Below are 20,735 nucleotides of genomic sequence, written 5' to 3' on the forward strand. Positions count from 1 at the left end.
AGTTTGAGATCTCAGCGGTGCAGGCTGAGGCAGAAGCATTCCCTTTGGTGCATATAGAATCTGCTGTGACATCTCCAGGAGCTCTAAGTGAGAATTTTAGTGGAGGCAAATGTCTTTGTACCTGTCATTTGAGGGATGTTCCCTCTGTTTCCAGGCCCCGTGCCCGGCCTGGCTGCCCCCAACACCGCGGACCACGTTGCCTCCAGGGCTTGCCTGGCCCCACAGCCACGACCCCTCCTCGCAGCACTTGCCGATGCCCAACACGGCTGAGGCGCTGATCCGTGCGGAGACCGATCTCTCCCCCGTGGCAGCGCTGTGTGCATATTCAGACATCGGGCTTTTCCTTTTAAAAATTATTTTATTTTGGGGGTCTTTGGGTAAGCCCCACCGAGGCAACATAGAATGCTCCCCCTCCGCGGGGGGGCGGAGGGGAGTTTCTCACCTGCGCCCATCTCCGTGGCAGTGGGGCGGGGCGGGGGCGCGGAGGGAGCTGCGGGGGGCCGCGCAGCGCGGGGCGGGCGGCGGAGGCGGAGCCGACGGCGGAGCGGAGGGGCCGGTCGTACTCCGCAGCCCTCCCGCGGGGGCTCGGGCATCTCAGCGCGCCGGGCGGTGCGAGCGGCAGCCGCGCCGCGCCGGGCTCGGGGGGTGGCGGCGGCATGGAGGGCGCGTACCTCGCCTGGGAACTGGCGCACGCCGTGCTGCTGCTGAGCGTCTTCCCCGCAGGTGGGAGCCGCGGGCGCGGGCGGGCGCAAAGCTCCGCGGGGCGGGGTGGCCGGAGCTAAGGCGGGCGGCTAAGGGGAAAACTTCAGCGCCGGCGACCGCTTCCGCGGGGCAGCGGAGGGCAGCGCCGTGCCGGGGGTCGCGGCGGCAGCCCGCGGTTTGCCCCGGCATCGCCCCTCGCCGCCGTTACGGGACGCCCCGCCGGCGGCAAAAAAAAGTCCTTTGTTTGCAGTGCGCGGTTATCCGGGACTGGGAGAGGAGCCGACAGGGAGCTCCCCCCTCACCATCTCCCCGGGCCGGGTTGTTTTGACAATAAACTATCTGGTAATCAGTACAAAATGTCCCCGCGGTTAAGTGCTCGTTGAACAATAGTAACGGAACGAGCCGCCGCCGTCAGGTGTCCAGCGCTCCCCAGCAGAGGTGAAGCGTCCCCCGGCGGGGCTGGTGGGCTCGGTGCCGCGCTGCGTCCCTCCAGCGGGTCGGTGCCCTGCTGTCCGGAGGGGCTGGGCAGGCGGCTCACGGCGGGACAAGGCATCAGAGCCGGTCTGCTCTGGCACTGCCGCTTCGCCGCGTTGAAGACGAGGACAAGCGGTGCCGCTCAGGCCTTCGGGAGCTCTCTCAGTGCTAAAACTTTGGTGTGCCGGGTCATAAATTGAAAGGTTCCCTTCCAGTTCCTTGATAAAAGGAGGTTTCCTTGCCACACCTCACAGCCTTAGCGCACAGGGTTAGTGATTTTAAATACAGCATCTGTATGCAGCGCTGGGCAACTTTGCATGTGACTTTCAGAATTGCCGTGCAGCTCTGTAGGTTTAAGCGGCATTTGGAGGTCTACAGGGGAAGGTGCCGTAAGGAGATTGCTGCTACTGTTCAAGGAGTTGCACCCAGGGAGGAATTTGACCCTGCACACCGCGGTCTGAAAGTGGACAGCACGAAAGGTTATTTTGTCACTTATCTAAGAACAAGGTGAGGATGTGGTGAGGAAGTGATGCTCTGTGTGAGGTGTTCAGCGTCTGCTGCCACCAACAGAGAGGAGCCCTGCAGAGCACCCTGTGTGAGAGCAGGCGGGGAGTGCTCCCCAAGTCTCTGCCCGTGCTCCTGGGAGCAAATAAAATACCAACAACTAGCTTTAGTGGCAATTTACAGTGCTTGATTGTAAGCACTTTATTTTGGGATGTGAGAGAGGGCAGTAGTTGATTTACATTTTTGTTAATAGTTTTGTTTGGGTTTGCTCCCTTTCGTTTATTTGTTTATTGATAATGTGAACCAGAGTGTGATATCTGACAATTTGGACTTTCCTATTTGGAAATACTCATACATTTGCAAAATGCTAGTGCTGTGGCCACAGGGACAGGAAAGTCTCCTACCAATGGGTTATTCCCCCACCAAAAAAAAAAAAGAAGTGTAAATGTCTAATACCAACTTTATTTACTTCATGTGTTTCCTGCCTGCACTTGAAGGTCATCCTTCGTCATATGGTTAGACTGTCCTTAAGGAAAGCCTGGGAAACAGGTCAGACTGGCAGTGTCTCCTGGAAGTCATGAGATGCAGGCTCCAGAGTACTGGAGAGGCAAGGAGGGAGTCTTTCTCGTGATCTTTCCTCTGGTTCTGAGTTCAGCCACTTACTTGTGGGAGACATTTCACCTCAGGGGCACATCAGACAAACTCGTATAGACAAAAATACACTGTGTAGTAGGCATGAATGAGTTGCTGTTGTGAAAGACAACTGTCTTTGGATATGTATGTGCATCATCTGTGTATCACACAGATGCAGGAATATTCAGGGCTAGTTCTGTGCTGGAGGAGGTATCAGAGTGATGGCTTGTGTCCTGGCAGGGGCACAGAGGACATCAGAAGTGACATGCAGGACAGAGCTGATCTGCTGTGCTGGATTGCTGTGGAACTAGCATGACCCTGGGTTACTTTTTGGTTTGCCTCAGTGCAGATGCTTGGACTGGATGATCTCCCACAGTCCCTGTTCAGACCTATCCTGTTGTTTATCGGTATACAAATTTATATTAAGTATCTTACTTTGGCTGTTAGTCAAAAGCTTCTTCCTTTGGTTGCAAATAGGAAAGGAGGATCTAGAAAACAGAACTTAATGTAGCTTCTTGGACGGTAAGCCATTAATCTTCTCTGTCCCTTCCTACTTTTTGTTTTTCTTGCATTCTAACATATATCTCCACTTTCCCTTCCATTTGGGGATTGCCTAGTCCTCCTTTCATGCAATATTCTGGATCTTTTCTCTGTGCTTCTCCTGTCCTCCCTCATGGCTTGCCCTGTCCCCTATGCCCTGGTACTCTGCCAAAGTCCCAGTGGCATTTCCATCCTGCAGTCACGGAAGACTGGACATGGTTCCTTTCAGCATCCATCAATATAGACTTCTTTTTTTTTCAGTCAGTTGCAGAATAACAGGAGACTCTCCCTGTGCCCAGAGGGAAGAATGTCTGTTTTCATAATACTTCCTGCTACCTGTCAGCTGGGAGAGAGGAGGCTTTGGAGGAGGAAGATTGAACTTGATAAGGATTCTGATTGCTGTCACTCAGTTGTTGCCCCGATCCCTGCAAACTCTCTGAGTGTCCTGCCCTCCTTACTGTCCCGTTTACATCTCTGCTGTTTCCCTCCTCTGTGACAGTGCAGGTTCTCCTGTGCTGGAACGTGGCCCAAGGCCACTGCCAGAAGCAGAATGGCAATGTCCGAGATTGCTCAACACTTGACTCTTTTTCCTTCCGTTACAACTGGGAGCCCTTTCCCAGCAAGCATGTAAGTGATTTTTTCTTCAGGCTCAATAATAAAGAATGTGATAAATTTGGCAAGAAGTGAGATTCCCATTTGCATCCCGTTTAAGTACCATTCATAGAAACTGGAGGCATTTCCATGTGCTCATTTTGCAAGGGAGAGCCTTTTGTCAACAGATGACTGCAGATGTAGTACCACTGGGTTATACTGGCTCTCTGTGGGCTTTCCACCTCGCTTCAGCCCTCCCAGAAACCTTTCGCTGATTGTCCAAACAGTAACGCTGCTTTGCAGGTGCCTGGATTGATCAAAAGATCCTGAGTCACCTCCAGAAGGGACATGTTGCAGCAGGACACAGGTGGAATCAGAAAGGATATGTCTTTAGCACATGTAAACACGAGCTAAGATGGGTCTTAGGAGGAACATGAGTCATGTCTCAGTCAGTAGGAGTTTCTTGTGGTGAAACTTGTCCTTTTCTCTCTGGTTTGTTGTGTGAGACTCAAATGATACATCTATATTCTTTAGATTTCTGTCTGAGCTATGATTTGTTGTTAGTGCAAGCTATTTGAAAGATTTTTAAGGCATATCTGGAGCTGTCAAGCTAAATACCAAGTACTACGCATTTGTAGTTTGAAGGAAAGCTACTTTCTAGCCTGAACTTTCAGTAAACACTCCGGTGTCATCTGAAGGTAAGGAATAACGAATTCTGGATGAAGCAACAATCGCATAGCATCAAAGAGTTTCAACAACATATATATTTATCTACAATACACGACAACCTATCTAATCTCATATAGATCTTGTAAAAGAGAGGCAGTAATTGCTCGAGGTTAAGCTGCTTTTCAGCTTTTTCTCTCTGCCCATGAAGGTGAATGCCATTGCAGAGATCCAAGTATTGCACATTGTCTTGCTCTATGTGTGTGACACATGATTTTACAGATGTTGTTTTCTTTTTCATCTAGTACAAACATCTTCCAGGATTTTGAGTCATTTCCTTAAGTCTCTTTCAGCTGTTCAGAGAATGGCTAGAGGAAATGAGGTCTAATACCCTAATGCATGGCATTTACTGTAAGTACCCTCTCACTTTGAGGATAAAACTTTGCCTTTTTGTAATTTCTGAATATTCCCCTGCACAAGAAACAACTTGCAGTTGTTTCTGTCCTTTAGAAACTCAGCTCCCCTGCTTGAGCCTCTTTAGCCTTAATAGAGCTTAAGGTGTTCATGGTAACCTTAGGCGAGAGAAGAGAGCTGATGCTAGAAGTATCTAATGAAAGCAGTGATCCAGATTTTAGTGTGTTACATCTTTAGGACATTTATTATAAAAAATCTGAAGAGAATGTACATAAAAATTACTAGGACTTGACATAAAAGAGATTTTAAAATAATTATTATTTTTCTCTAATATTTTATTGCAGAAGTATTGTGCATGGCTTTTTCAGTGACATTTAGGAAACTAGAAGGGCTTTTTCTGAAAGGACCCTCTTTACAATGAATCCTGCAAACAGTCATAAAGAAACATAATTTTACGTGTGTGAGTAGTCTCCTTGGCTGGTTGCCAAACCTAATGGCAACTGAAGTGTATTGTTTGTCCATCGGCCAAGATTGCTGCTGTTAGTGATAAAAGCCTAAGGGGAGTGTAAACATCTGTGTGTGAAGGGAGAAGTTGACTCCTGTTTTCTAGGGTATACCAATTAGAAGGCACAGTAAATGTTAATCTCTCAGCAGATTTACTCTTGGGGATTATATTGTTTTATTCTGAAAACATAGGTTTTCAGATATACCTTTAAATGGATTTTTAATGATGTTTTTCGTGTCACAACAGATTTTTTTTTTTTTTTTTTGTGCACCATGGAAGGCTCTTAATTAAATTATCTTTATATTATCTCTTACAGGCATGTAAATAACATAAAAGTTTGTAATGTTGCTACCATGCTATGCAACTCCCGGTCTGCTCCGTGCAGATCACTCCTTGAAACTGTAACTAAAAAGAGGCATAATTTAGTGAAATTATCAGCTACAGGGGGTTTTCCCATCAGGGGGTCTGACAGTGTTAAATGTCTACGATTTTAAATGTCATCTGACAGCCAAGTCCTTAATCTTGTAACATAATCATTAAATATCTGATACGGAGAAGAATTCACTGGTCAACTAGGCACTGACAGCTTTAAATCTAAGTGATAAAGAGAATGCACGGGCTGATTTACATTAAGAAGAGATGAAAGCCTTGGCAAGGAAATTTGGAAGTTGGAGAGGTGCATCTCTTACAAGTTCTTTGGAAGCCTGGCAAATGCCGGGTTAGTCCATCATCTCCTTTCTTTTCTCATCAATAACTGTCTTCAGCTAAGTAGTGCTCCTGCACTCATGCTGGGTGAATGTGCTCCTCATGACATGGAGTGGACTTCTTCTACAGAAAGGTTTTGTGCAAAAGCCACACTGGAAAAAGAAATAAAACTTTTTTATTATAACCTGTCATTCAGAGCCTGCATGTTTCAGGGGAGGAGAAAGGTCCCAATGAGCTATGTAACAGGAGTGTTTTGGGTACTCACATACATAGGCCATTCAGAACTAACTAGGTTCCTGGTGAAGGGTATCATGAGATTAAAAACTTGCACTTGGCTCTCTTAGTCTGTTTTTTGTTCAGGAGTTAATGGCTGTACTGACATCACGTGTTGAAGGTTTTGTGTGCAGCCCTCAGGACTGGAAACTTCATTCTTTGCTGAATGAAATCTGACTTCATATGCATTCACCTGCCTCCCACATCTGGGTTTCTAAAAGGCACAGCAAGTCTTTGGAAGCTCCCAGAGAACTGTTAAGAGTACGGCTGGAGGAGACCTGCAGAGTTCATCTGGTCTGTTCCCTGCTCTCCGCCGGGGTCAGACCGAGCAGGTCTTCCCCGGCAGACTTTTGTCTAACCTGCTCTAAGGCAGACTTGTGGTGCAGATTCTACCACCCATTTTTTCTAGTACACAACTAATTGTTTAAGGTCAAAAGCTTCTCCTGATGCCTAACTGCATCTCCCTTGCTGGGTGCATAATTCCATCCTTGTTTTGTTTTCCCTGCTCTGGTGGATATAGTGAACTGCTGATCCCATCCTCTTTGTAATAACATTTTACATGTTGACAGTTAACATAACGTCTTTGACTTCTCTTTTCTATGATGAACCTCTTTTAGCATTTTCTTTTGGTGCACCTTTCATAACTCCCACTCCTCTTTTTCTTCTCAGCCCTCTGTAACTTGTTTACATTTCCTCCAGATACCATGTGTAAAATTGACGTCTCACTCCAGATAAGAAATGTAGCGCTCCCAGGTTTAACAAAATAGTTACCTCCTGGTGTACTGTGTGCTTCAATTTGATCCAAAGCATTGTAAATCTTATTTTAATCATGATTTAAATCAGCCAACAGTAAGCCTCATTTTAACTGTTTTGCATTTGTACTTAATCATTTTGTAAAGAAAGGTTTAACCTCCTTTATTACCATTGAGTTTTAATTAAATATAGCCTTTGCACTTAGTGTTATACTTACTTTGATTAATCACTGTGCCTGTATTTAAGCAATTATGTAGCTTGTTATATATACACTTACTCTGATTCTTCATGTGTATGTTTTAGTATGAAAATATAAAGTGTTGACATTTCTTGTATTACATAATTGATATTTTACTGATTATTTGCATCGATTACAATGAAGGAAATGAGAGTTCTGAAATGTTCTTCCGTTAGATAAATAGTACCACATAGAAGCCAGCCAATTCAGAAGAAAAAACTCATTGAGAAATGTTTTGAAATAAAGAATTAATGTCTGAAAGGCCTATCTGTAGTAAAAACTGGTGGTTTCTAATCACTGTGCTGTAAATATTTTAGAACTAGGCAATCTCATCCTCTTTTTATTCTTAGAATGGCAATGCAAAGAAACATTCATGGTTTTTCAACTCCTGATCAGTAGCTCCTCTTTGAATGGACCAGTTGCTTAATTGAGTAGTACTAAAATAAAGACAATATTTTGCCTGCACCTGCTAGGAAGCTCCAGATGCCAGAGGCTGGTTTATTGCTGCAGCACAACCTGCCTAGAGGTGCTCTGCGACTGACTTCCATGAATTCAGTAGTTTGATTACCTTTAAAATGTTGGCAGCGAATGTATGGCTTGGATAATTCTTTTTGCCTTTATTTTTTTTAATGATTAGAGGAGTTGTAAATTTAAATTAGTGTTACTGTATTTTCAGAATTACTGTTGAATATTTTTACTTTTTTAAAAGGAAAATGTGCATTATGAAAATGCTACATTTTAACTTAATGTAATGTTAAATTAAATATGCAGTCTAATAGGGTATTTTTATCGGAAGCGGTTATGTTCATATGCCTTAGGTGCTGTTCTGCACTAGGACTTGGTGCTGAGGCATTCATTTTGTGCTGCTCAGTGACTGCCTGATTATTTTCTTTATTTTTGCTGCCTAACTCCTTGTTTGCTCTTTTATATGGCATGGAAGTGCTTTTTGTGCCTGGATGAGCATAACTTTTTAACTTTGAAAAGAAATTATGTTATCTTCAAGAAAATAAAAGCTTCCTCCCAGTAGTGTTCACTGTAACACAAGCTGTTGAAGTTTCCTATTCTATAGCACGTCTGACTTCCAGGTATTATACATAAAATTGCTGACTTTGCAGTAATGCTAATATCATAATACCTAGGATTTGAAGTATGTAGCACAATAAAACAGCTCGAATGGAAGAAGCAGAAGTAAACACTGTATTTCTGGTCTTCTCCCATAACCCAGCTACCATCAGAAGTGATGCTGAAATGGGATTCCCTGCTTAGGCAGGTACTTGGGCTCCCCTGTCCTCTTGTGTATATATTCTGGGGTAGGAAAGGACCATTTCTTCAATAAGCAGCTACCTATGTATATGCTGTGTATATGCAATTTATGATAGTGTTTATTTGTAAATTAGGAAATACAGTAACATTTGCAAAGAAAACATTTAAGTGGGATTTATGCTGACATTGGAGGTTAAGTTCAATGACCAAGTAATGTATCTCCTTGCCAGGAGAAGTCTGAAACTGGACTGTTAGAAAAATGTCTAGGACTCTGTATTCAAGGTACTTCCAAGACAACATCAGTGACAGATCTTGCTGGGTGTTAGCATGATTACCTGAGCCAAGATTTGTGCACCCCAGGAGGTTCTGAGGAACCTGCTGATGAATCCTACACAAGTTGTCCTAGTCACAGTTTCAGAAGGCATATGCAAAGTTACTTTTCTAATACTAACACGTTAAAAATGCATTTATGAGATTTAGGATTGTCTGTAAGTCAATGCTTTTACAATAATTTTTTAACATCCTAAGTAGCAGCAAAGTTTGTGCAGTAGTTAGATAAAGGAAATTGAACTTATTGCAGGCTTATTAAAAATCACTGAATAGGTAAAGTAAATTTATATGGACAAATATGGAAATACTTCAAAACCTGCTTCTTAAATAGATCTGTGTGCCATGTAGTAGCATGACATGGTGCAATGACTTGTATTTCAGTAATAGAGCTATATAAATACTTCAGCTATCTTATTGCTTAAACCCAGCATTTTTCTCATGAATCCATCAGAGAATGCAAAGTAATATGGACGTAAAAAATAGCTGTGTCTTTTCTGCAAATTTTGGTGAACAGGTTTATTATTCTAAAAGTCTTGTTTATTGCTGTAATCTTCTAGGAAAAAGTACTGGACTAAACAGAGAAAGTAAAATGCAGTGCTTCTCTTTGTGGTATTTAATGTGGTCCATCATAAGAGCAATGATAACATAATTATGCAATTATTGGTAGATTTTCCCCTCTGGAGGCCTTATGTAGATGATTACCAGTGCACCTTTTAATGAAATTGCTACTATTTGATAAAATTACTGCCAAGATTTGGAATAATTAGAATTCGCATTGCCAAAAGTCTTACATCTCCTTCCTCAGTTGAGCTTTTTCCAAATAGGCATTAATTCAGATTGCCAAACGATTCACTGTTCTCCAGTTTTCTCATTTCTCTTCATTAAAACTATCTTTTCACTGCATTTCAGAAAACACGCTTTCAAGCCCAGGTTGCTCATTACAAGGAACACTTGTTCAGAACGGCAGTTGAAAGATACTGCACCTTTTAATGTAAATGTCAGCAAAGAGAAGTGAGAAGAAAAAGCCATTAAAGGAATACACTGGATGAATGACAGCTGAATTTGAATACAGTATGCATTACTGTGCTTTCTCATTCCTTCTAATCATTCTCCATACTTTATAATTTGTTTGTTTATATGTCTAGCAGTCGATAAGACAAACTGTGGGAGCAACTGGTTAATAAGTAATTTTGGAAATTAGAGGGAAGAAGGAGTACTCACTTCAGTCTAAATGTACAAATCTCAGTGCTGACAAGTGTGTGGCAAACAGTTGCTCTTTTTTGCAAATCCTGCTTATGTGTGTGTACATACATATATATTTATTTTCCCCTTGTATTTTCCTTTGAATAAGAATGAGCAGGTAGTAATTTTAAGTTTAGATCATTCTGGCTTAAAAAAAACCCAAACCTGCTACATCAGCCATGCTTTGGGTTTGGTTTTGTTCATTAGACCATTGCCTGTAGATTGCTTCTGTGGTTGGAAGTTTAGGAATAAGATCATAGTGCATCAAAGCGCTGTAATAAAATGAATTAATAACCCAGAATAGGTTGTTGTACATAGTGCTTCAAGATGAGTGACTGGACTGCTAGAATGTGTATGGTGCTCCTTCAAAACAACAAATCCCAAACCCCCAAAACAACAGAAAAAAATCCCAAAGCCGTGACTTCCCTGCAAAGACGATCCAGAAAGGTGTCATACCCAGCCATGGCAAGCAGCATGGTGTTCAATCCTGCTGTGGCCATTTAGTACGTGTGCTAAACTAGAATTATATTCAGCTGCACGTCTGGCTTTGTTAAATGCCTTTATTAGCTGTGTTAGCAGAGGAGGGCATGCCAGTCAGAAAGGGCGGGCTGCTTGGGAGGCAGGAAGAGCAGCCTGTTTGCATGGCTGGAGTTTCCTCAGCCCTGCAAGGGAAAACAAGGCAGCTGGGGAAGAGGAAGGTATGTCTCTGTCTCTGGAAGGTGCAGTTACTTCTCCCAACCCCCTGCCTTGAGGGAATGTTGCACTTCTGTGTTTAGAGCAGCTCTCACACGTTTGTTGTGGAGGTCATGTGCGGAACCTGCTCTGCTAAGCCTGCTTCTGAAATAAGGAAGCAAAGAACGATTAGCTGCATGTTTAATTGCTGTGACAAGACCCTCTGCAGGAGGACCTGCTGGCTTCTGCCCACAGGCAGGGGAGCAGCCCAGGTGCTCATGCTTGTCCTGCCTGAAGATCCTGTGAATGTCTCGGAGAGTGGGATGTGTGGGGGCTAGAAAGCTGGCTGGATTTGTCTTCTTGCCACCTGCCTCTAATGCTGGCTGTGTCTGATTAACCACTTCTTGTTCAGAGGCACGCATAGCTTCTTTTCAGGTGTAGCTGGGGTGTCTCCTCAGTCACCTGAGCAGTTTTCTCTGCAAGGGGTAAGCACCAAGTGCCTTGTCCTGTGAAGTGCCCTCCCAGGTCATCAGATGTTCGGTGAGGCAGGTCTGTGTAGGAGCAATCTCAAACTATGGAGCTGAAAACTTACCGTGGGGCATCACTGCAAAGGGGAAGGTGTCTCACAGCCAAGTTCCAGCTGCCTCTGTGGTTCCCCATGCTCATGCCTCCACAGATGATAAAGACAACCTTTGTTCCGCTTCCTCTCTTGGGTTTGCCAGGGGTGGGAATAAGCTGGGTGGCTCCATACTTGCTCTTTGTATTGGGAGATACCCTTTTCTCCTTTACGCTGCCTGCAGCTGGAGTTGGTTTGGCTGCACCTTTGAGTGCTGTGCTGGCGAGTTCCTGCATTTTGTCCCCGTCCTGTTCAGGATGAAGGGTCTATGGTGAGGGAAGGTTGGGTGAAAAGGCAGTGATTTCCCTCATGCAGCTAGGTAAATTTTAAAGCCCCCACTCATCCCCTCCCCTCCTCTCCGCCAGTTTTCTGCTTAGTAACGTACAGCCTCTGAGGATCCAAAAACTTCAGAGCAAGTGCAGGAGCTTTGCAATTCTGCTTGAGAAACACACGGCGTTGAAGAGTCTGTTGGTCAGCAGATGACACTGACTCTGTTAGATGGGCTAGAAACAAACCACTTAGTTTGGTGGGGAAGCCTAATCAGTCTAGACCTTTCAATACATGCCTGGTGACAGTTAAGTTATTTTTCAGCCTCCAAGATGAAGCTGGGGCAGAGGAGCTGGTCAGAGCTTCTTATCAGCGAGGGTTTGTGATGTTCCTATATATATACCAAGAGTCCGTGATGTTTGCAGGGGACAATCAAGTCTCTGGTCATTTTTGGTCTATGTCTTTGAGAAAGACACTAGCATGGGTGTTGGCGTGGATGGTTTATTTTGCGAAGTGAGAGATTACACTACTGGCCTTCTTTTCCCCTGCAGCATAGCTGAAACGGCATCTGATGTAGCTTTCAGATCAGATAATTTAAAATTGACATTTGCCATTGCTAAACTTTTCATCTAGCATGAGAGTGTCTGTTTAGTGAAGTGGAACAAAACGAGTAAGCATATGATAGCATCTTTCTGTTGAAAAATCTGGGAGGTTTTATACATCAGAGTAAATAAGTTGTTTCAGTGTGATTAACATGCGAGTTTGACACTTGGTTTCCTTGGGTCACGAAATGGCAGGACAAATAAAATATAATTGAAAAGGTCTTAAATTCATCTCATAGCATATGTCAAGTGTCATAGTGACTTTAACAAATAAGAGACAGAGTTGGAAAAGAGATACCCTTCAATAAGACCAACTAAAACTGTAAAGAAGACCGAGCAGGCTTCTGGCTAGGACTTCTGGACTTGTATAAAAGAGATGGTTTTGCTTCTGCTTTTCTTTCAGACCTGAAGAAGACTTGTGTGTCTGAAAACATGTTCATTTTTCCATCAATGCAGGGTTTGCTGAAAGAGGATATTACCTCCCTGCAAGCCATGTCTTGCTGATATCCTCAGACCATTGCGTCTACAACAGTGCCACTACTTTAACAGATAAAGCATATCTCTCGTTTCTGCTCTCTTATGTTGTTGTAGATGAGAAACTGAAAACAGCAGTGAGTAATGTCTGTGTGATAGCCCTTGAAATGAACCCAGTGCCCAGAATGAATAGGCACTGAAAAGAAAGTAGTCTCTTGAATTGTATCCAGTCACTGCAATCTTACGTGAAAGTCACAGACACTTTGTCCCTGTAAGTTTAGCTCCTCTGTGCGTTTGTCATAGAAAATGTTAACTGGTTTAGAAATCATGGTCAGGATCAGGTCATGGTCAGGTCATTGTTTTTGTGGTGCAGCGTTTGTACAGCTCACATGGGTACTGCTGATGGCTGTGAAGAAGAGCCTACCGTGTCCTAACTGTGTGTCCCAGCCCTGGGAGAGGCAGGGAGGGGAAATTACTCTTGCCAGGTAGCAGTGAACCTGCTGGCAGGTCCCTGCTGGTCCCTGAGGCTTGGCAGAAGTACTGGCCCTGGGTGTGAGCACGTTGTGGCTGTACTGTGAAGCTGTGTTGTGCCTCTGTCTCGGGAGATGTTTGAGATAAGTTTATTGTGGAAGGGGGTGGGATGAGACACAGGGGGTTTTGTTTTGTTTTGTTTCCTCTGAAAGCAATCTGTTGTGGTATAGGGCTGCCACAAACTTCTTGTTCCTTTTAATGTTTAGATAGGGGTTGAGAGAGGAAATGGTCACAGAGGGACTAACCTGTTGGTCTAATGTTTTGTGGGAAATCTGGCAGAGCTGGGAATAAAATCAACACTGCTTGATTCTTCATCTTATTCCATGGCAATCTCGTGTCCTTTGTTTGCTTGACAGCTGGGGACAGTCTCCAGTTGCTTGTGAACGTGATGTGGACTAGCACCTGACATGCTTTTCTGTGTTACAGCAGTGCTGTGGCTGGGGCTGAAAAGCTGCCACATAAAACATTTTTTTTCCAGGATGGTACACTCCTTAGCCAAAGCTCTTTTTGTTTGGACATCCCTTAATTGTTACAGGAACATTCTGCTGTCCTTAATCATATCCCTGATGTTTGACCTGCATTTCCTATCAGTATTATCTAGAGCTGTTTAATTTTCTAATTCTTCTAGCCCAGTTTTCCAGATGTGCCTTCTGCATGCAGAAGTCACAACTGCTGTACTCCCCCACTTTCCTCCTCCTCCCTTCATTTATGGGGCTTAGGAAGCTGCTTGTAATATATTAATATATTCTGCTTCTCTTTTCAGTTACACAGCCTGGTTTACAAGTGATCCCAGCATTGTGGTTTTTAACTTAGATTTGTTATATCTTAAGGAGAAGCTAGGATAGTGGAAGTGACTCTTTTCAGCTGTGAGACACAAATTTAGAAAATCCAAAATGGGTCTTGGGCTGTCCAGCTCTGAGCTTTGCAATTTATTATATGTATTTTTTAAAATAACTTTATTGTTAATAATTAAATATTTGCCATTATCAATATATTTTTTTAGCATGAATAATTACCTGCTAGTTGCCCCAGAAAACAACTCTAGAGGGTCATCCAGGACTCCAGCACGCTATTCTGTCTATACAGTGTATGGATAGTGTTGGATGTTTCACAGTGGGATCCACAGCCCTTGACCAACAGTGCGATCATCTGCCCCCACTAGCCTGCAGGAGCCATGGAGGCAGAGGATGGATTTTCTCTCTTCCCCTTGTCCTGTGGGGTCCCTGTGGTCAGGTGGGCTTCATGGAGGTGGTGACAGTTAAATAATGAGGTAGTGGTCCACATCCTTTTCCAAGGTGTAAGCAGGTAGAGAAAGGGTGGAGGCATGCCCAGGTGTGAGTCAGGTAACAGAGTAGGAATGCACACCTACACCTGGAGATCTTAAGTGGACATACAGCCATGGATTCCTCCATTCTGTCACTGTTTACAATCCCGCTGGTGATTGGTAAACTCATGGTCCTGCCTGAGGTGGACATGGAGCTCTGGGAGGAGACAGCAGGCTCTTGAAGTTCAGCATCTGAAAGTCTCTTACCATCCCTGGCATATACCCTGCCAACACAACTGATTCCCAGATTATTAGTGTTAGTGTCATGGTTATATGCTCATGATCTGTGTTACTGGAGTGTACAGGAGCAGCAGCAGGCTGGGAGAAGCCCCATCCTGCCTTAGGTGTGGTACAAATGGAGCAGGCTTCCACCTGAGGTGCCAGCAGTTTGAGGAAAGATCAAGAGATAGTGGATGGATGTGTGCTGTGTCAGATTTCTGTTACTGAATTATTCCTCCAAAAAGGAGATACAAAGTAATTCCTATCTTTCTAAGCACCATTTAAATTCTTATCTTTTAAAGACGGGTGATATTTAGGTGCTTAATGCTAAGCACATCTGATAGTTCTTGTGTTTACAACCTTGTGTTCTTAGACTGCTATGCATTTCTTGAAGACACATTGTTTCCAGAAGGCAACAGAAAAAAACCTTCAGATTGTGGGAATCCTTTACACAAGGCATTAACTTAATTTGTCAGCTGTCTTGCTGAGAACTTGTAGGCTGTGTAAAGGAACCATAACAAGATTGTCTTGAAATATGAGTGATGGTTTCAACTAGAATATCATGGCATTTGCTGTGGAGTGCCACAGTGTGCTTGTCCTTCTATGCCTTTCTTTCCCCAGCTCCAGTATGTAACATATTTCTCATGTCTCTGGATGGAGACGTGCTCTACTATGTTTTTTACCACCTTTAAAAACTTTCCACCAACTTGCTAGATAGTCCTGATACTAAGTGTTACAAAATTTTGAACTCCTAACCTGAATGGGTATGATGACTGCTAAGAATAAGAGTAGGTAAAAGTCATAAATATTGCATAAAAATATGAAAATATGTTTTTCTTAATCTGTCTGGCAATTATTATTTCTAGGATGCTTGTTTATATGTTCAGTCATGTGAGTTTGTGTAGAGGATTAGTGGACCTCATGTGGAAAATTTCTGATGGTGCTGGAAAAACAGGCACTGATGGACTGTCTGTTGCGTTTAGCACTGATAAATAAATCTTCATCCGGGGCAGATGAGGAGAGAACAAGGGCTCCCTCCAAAACCCAGACCACAAACCAAGTAATTAGACCCTGCAGGTGGTCTGACTGTCCTTTGCTTCCTACTCTGTGGTGGATTTGTGAGAAAAAGGAGCATTTACCTGACCTGCTCTTAATCCAGTATATACCTTAAGAACAACTAAAGCTGCAAGATGAGTGAATTAAGTCTGGAGTATGTGACCTCATGCCAACTAATTATCCGATTGTTTTGCTTGAACGTCTGTTGTTATCTGTGTGGGTAGGGAAATTCAGCCAAAGAGATGCAGAGTGTTTTTTTGCATGCAAGTGGTGTTGGTTTTTGAGAAATGTTCCCCCTCAGCTCAGGCATGGCTATTATACATCCAGTCCAACTGTGCAATACTGTGCTATGCATTAGAGGGCAATGGGGTGATGGTTCTTTGTAGAACTGGAGAGTCAGTCTTCAGAAGAGGAAGGGTTTGTGCTGCAGCACCCATTGGAGTTTGCAGACATCACAGCCATGCGTATGGTTTGACAGATCCACACTCATTTAGTAGATCAGTTATGAGTTTAATCTGTGCACCACTACCTCTGATCTGTTCCTTTCCTCTGCAAACCTGTTGATGATGCCCTACCTTTGACCTTCATGCATCCTTTTGCCCGAGGACTGGCTGTTTAAGAGAATTGAGGGGGGGTAGGGGGGGAGAAGCCCAATGCCTGGCTATGCAGTACAATACAGGCTGGTTTTGTCTGGGCATTTTGGAGCCTATGGTTACCCTATGTGTCATTAATCCACTGTATAAATACCCAGGAGACAAGTGGAGGGAGCGGTTCAGCAAGCCAGGCTGTCTCCGTGTTCCCTCAGGGGCAGGTAAATCAGCTTATTCTCTGTGTAGCTCTGGGGCTTTGCATGAAGTAGCCCCTGGCTGCAGCTGAGAGCGTCTCCACCAAGGCCTGGGCTCCATGCAGAGGCTGCAGTGAGGTGTGAGAAGGGGATGTCCCTGATCCCTGCACAGGCGTGGGTTGTGCACCAGGAGCTTCTGTTGGCTGCAAGTGCATTTCTGTTCCCATGGCGGAGGTGTCCCATTATTTTGTTGTTGAAAGCAGAGGGCTGGGTAGGGGCTACGTCGGTTGGCTTTGTGCTTTCAGAGGCATCCAGCTGTCCGTGATGCTGTGCTGGTTGTGCTGGTGAGGGAGTGCACAGCTCAGGCCCAGCTTCCCCCTGCTGCCCATTTTGTGCCAGGTGTCAGGAGCCGAGGCCAGGCCACCACCAGCACCGCCCCTTGTGCTGGTGAAGGAGGGTTGTCCCATGGAGTTGTGAGGGGACACATTGGTGTTCGCTCCATGGCGGGGGCTGTGTGCCCTGCCTGGTGCCGTGCTCCTTGGCAGTATCACTGGGAGTGGACAGTAGGGGCCATCCCAGCCCAGTCATACATGCACCTGCTTTGACAGGGCTCAGGCTGAGACCTGGCTGCAGGCAGGGAGTGATGCCAGTGAAGGTTGTACTGGTCTTCTCGTTTTCCAGCCTTTCCTGACTCGTCAGAGGACCTAGCACCATGAAGGATTATACAGCATTGCGCATCTGCTATTTTGTGCAGCCCATGTTGTCTCTCAAAGCACCCCATGGCTTGTGGGAAGCAGCAGAGGCAGCTTCCAAAGACATCCCCGTGAAGGACCTGTATGGTCTTTCATGAGACATTCTCAGAGGTCTTTGCTCTCTGCCTTCTTGGGTGCTGAATTTGCTTTCTCCAATCTGAGATCTCCTTTGCAAATCAGAGGTCTCCTTGCCTCTCCTTACGCTGCTGTCAGGCCCCTTTCTGCCCCAGACAAAGGGTTTTCCCAGCTCTCCTGTCTGAAGAGCCACTACTGGCTGGGACTTGTGCTCCTCAGACCTTGGACTTTCATTCTTCTTGGTAGAGCTGCTTTGTCACAGCTCAGGCTCACACCTGCACTTGGAGGTAGCAGATTTGAAATTATTTTTTTTTTTCCCATTTCTGGCATTTATTATTTCTAGGATGGTTGTTTATACGTTCAATCATGGAAGCATATATGCAGGGTTAGTGGACCTCATGTGAAAAATTTCTGGTGGCACTGTAAAGTGCTCTCTCCAAAACCCAGGCCACAAAGTAATTAGACTCAGCAGGTGGTCTGACCATCCTTTGCTTCCTGTTCTGTGGTGGATTTGTCAGGAAGAGGAGCAGTTACCCGACCTCGTCTTAATCCAGTATATACCTTAAGAACAACTAGAGCTGTGAGACGTGTGAATTAAGTCTGGAGTATATAATCTCACCCCAAGTAATTATCTGATTGTTTTGCTTGAGGCTCTGTTGTTATGTGTCTGGGTAGGGAAATACGGCTCTGAAAGGAGCCACAGAGTATGTTTTTGAATGCAAGTAGTATTTTCAGTGGCATGACTCTGCTGCTACATATGGATTTTGTACAGTCTTGTACAGCTGTGCTTCACATGAAAGGGACATTAGCTAACAGCACAGTTATTATGAACTAGGGGTTACTTGTAGGACTAAAAAACTACTCTGAAAGAGTTTACTACTGCAAGGCCACCTCAATATTTGGGTATGTTCTTCTGATTTTCAAGTAAGTCCATAGTAGTGAGAATTTATGTACATTTTCTTTATTAACTCCATTTTGTAGGTTCACTAAGACTTTCACATTAGGGTTGTGCTAACTCAGCAACCCCCTACTTGACTTGTCTTAACAGGAGCCAGAGAAGCCTGAATGTGCTTCTTTCTCCAAGTACACAGTGTAAGGTAGGTAGTAGTTGGGAATTGTTAATTGAGACAGCTAATTTTACCCTGCTGTTTTTTTTTTTTCTTTTCTGAGAACTTTTTAAAAGTTGTGTTGTGGCATGTTCACTGAAAGAGAAGCTGAGAGGTCATTTAGAGGACTTTTGGTGACTAGGGGATTGGTACCTCAGTAAAAATAATTTGGTAGCATTGGGATAGAAGCTTGAAGAATATTTTGTGTAAGATTTTTTTGGATGTAAAAGATGATGAATTAGGACTTCAACTATAGAAATAAGTATGGAAAACATGTACTGATCCTTTCATTAAAATGGACACTTATAATCTAAGAGTGTGAGTGGAGCTTCTGAATACATGAGAGAGCAGTTAAAAAAAGATAACTGTTGAGCAAGGAAACTTTAGTTCTTGGCAACATACTGAGTAAATGACAAAGAATGATTAAAAGTGCTGCCATGTAGAATCAGGCTCATATGTTCTTGAATTTAATTTTTAAATAGCTTGGGTCTGTTCCCATTCAAAAGCCAAACCATTTTAGAAGCTGGTGCATCTGAAACTAGTTTCAGAAGGTTTTTTAAAGGCCAGTTTCCATCTGCAGTGGTTATTTGCTCTGTGTGCCAAAGGTCTTACAAGCCAAGAGGTGTCTGTAGAATTGCACAGTGACATTGAAGCTTAGTATTTTTAAGAAATAACTCCCATAATATTGACTGCACATCTACAACTATAAATAACAATTTTGCTGCAGAAAATAAGAATGCGTTGTACTGACAGATATTGTATTTTGTGCTTTTTTCTTTTTTTTCCAGGTGGTTCACTGCCCCATGAAGAATCTTCACTGGTTGTGAATAAAGGGGAGGAATTAAGGCTGAAGTGCAATGAGGATGGACCCGTGACTTGGAATTTCCAGAACTCAGACCCATCTGCAAAAGCAAGGAGTTCCAATGAGAAAGAGTGGTACACCAAAAATGCAACAGTCAGAGACATAGGCAGATACGTATGCAAAAGCAAAGGGAGTATTGTCACCTCTTTTTATGTTTTTGTTAAAGGTAAATATCAATGAAGTAGTTATTTCTTGCTTTCCTCCTTCCCTTCCCACTCCCAAAATAATAGGACAGTAGATGCTGGAGGAGGGAATGAATTTGAGGTATTAAGGGAGAACACAGTCTGATAGAAGAAATCTTCTTTCCCGTTCAGTAGAAACAAAACTCACTCCCAACTTTGTTTGCAATGGCCTTTGCCACCTGAGCAAAGCTCTGAACACGTTTCTCTTTACACTGCTGTTATTCTGTGGTGAAATGTACCTGAGCTCTCTTTCCAGAAATCAGTCAAGTCACTTGAATCAGTTGTATGAGTCAGTTGTACTGTGAAGAAACAAGTAGTATGTAGAAATGTCTTTTTAATTCGATGCCAGCCATCAGTATGAAGTCGTACAAGGTTTGGCCCCAAGCTATTGATTTACTGAGGCAGTTACCTGAAGGATTTGGCTTTATGAGGCCATGTTCTCAGGCTTAAGCTGGCAGGCAGCAATGATTCCCCTGCCTCAAGCTCCTGATCTACCTTGTGACTGATCAGAAATGTCTGAAGTGGGGAAAAAGTGCCTCTGCTCTGACGCATTTTCCCAATAATTTATTACCCTGCTTCTTTGCCCAGTGTTTTCTTCTCTTCTTCTGTTGGCTCCTGATCCATGACTTCATCAGCTGCCCTCAAGCTGACAGTTTACCACGCCTGGCATTCCCTTTTCCTTTCCAAGGAAGACAGTTATTTTGCTTCTCCTTCACATAGCTCTAGTGGTCTTTCTTCCCTGTTGATGGAAACAAGTCCTACAGCATCCACTTTCTTGGAGACAGCATTCATCGTTCTCCAAGACAGGGAGATGCCAGCACAGCACAGTGAAGAGTGTTTTCCAGAGGGAAGATACCTGACATAGTGGCCACACAATTTAAGGCGTGCTCCTTTAACTTCTCCTGAGCTGTCTAAACAGCCAGGTAGCTACCAGGGATGAATTTTCTTGACCTTTGTTTCTCTGAGACTATGGCTAAAGAAAATCTGGCATTTATTTTACCTATGTGTGACTAACATTGTTGACTTTATTTGCCATGACTGTTTTCCTGAAGGTCATGATAATTATCTGAGATGGCTGTGATCATAGAGATGTTTGTGCCTTCCATTACGTGAAAGACTTTCACCTCAGGATAGCAGGGAACCCTCCCACTGAGCATGATTACCAAAGCAGCAGAGAAGTTTTGTGATCGTCATGAAACATGTTGTTAATTTCTTTGCCTTAATTGTGTGAAAAATGTGCAAGCTTCACTTTGTCAAGTTCCTGACAGTAAAATAAGTAAATTTGTAGTTTGCCATAATTTTGCAATAGGCTGTTGCTTAATGGCATCTTCCATCAACTTGAAGATGCTACCATCAGCTCAGCTGCAGCCCATACGCTGC

At 43.9% G+C, this 20,735-nt stretch overlaps 1 protein-coding gene across 1 annotated transcript in view; it reads left to right on the plus strand.

The window, feature by feature from the left end:
* The first annotated feature begins 556 nt into the window (after positions 1 to 556).
* The window catches only part of KIT (KIT proto-oncogene, receptor tyrosine kinase), a 57,829-nt gene continuing 37,650 nt past the window's right edge, over positions 557 to 20,735 (plus strand). The window contains exons 1-2 of the mRNA XM_065837214.2: positions 557 to 723; positions 19,100 to 19,339. Of these exons, the coding sequence (XP_065693286.2) occupies positions 657 to 723; positions 19,100 to 19,339 (307 nt within the window). The 5' untranslated portion in view covers positions 557 to 656. The remainder of the gene's footprint in view (positions 724 to 19,099; positions 19,340 to 20,735) is intronic.

The sequence above is a fragment of the Patagioenas fasciata genome, chromosome 4 (genome assembly GCF_037038585.1).
Source record: "Patagioenas fasciata isolate bPatFas1 chromosome 4, bPatFas1.hap1, whole genome shotgun sequence".
NCBI classification, from domain to species: Eukaryota; Metazoa; Chordata; class Aves; order Columbiformes; family Columbidae; genus Patagioenas; species Patagioenas fasciata.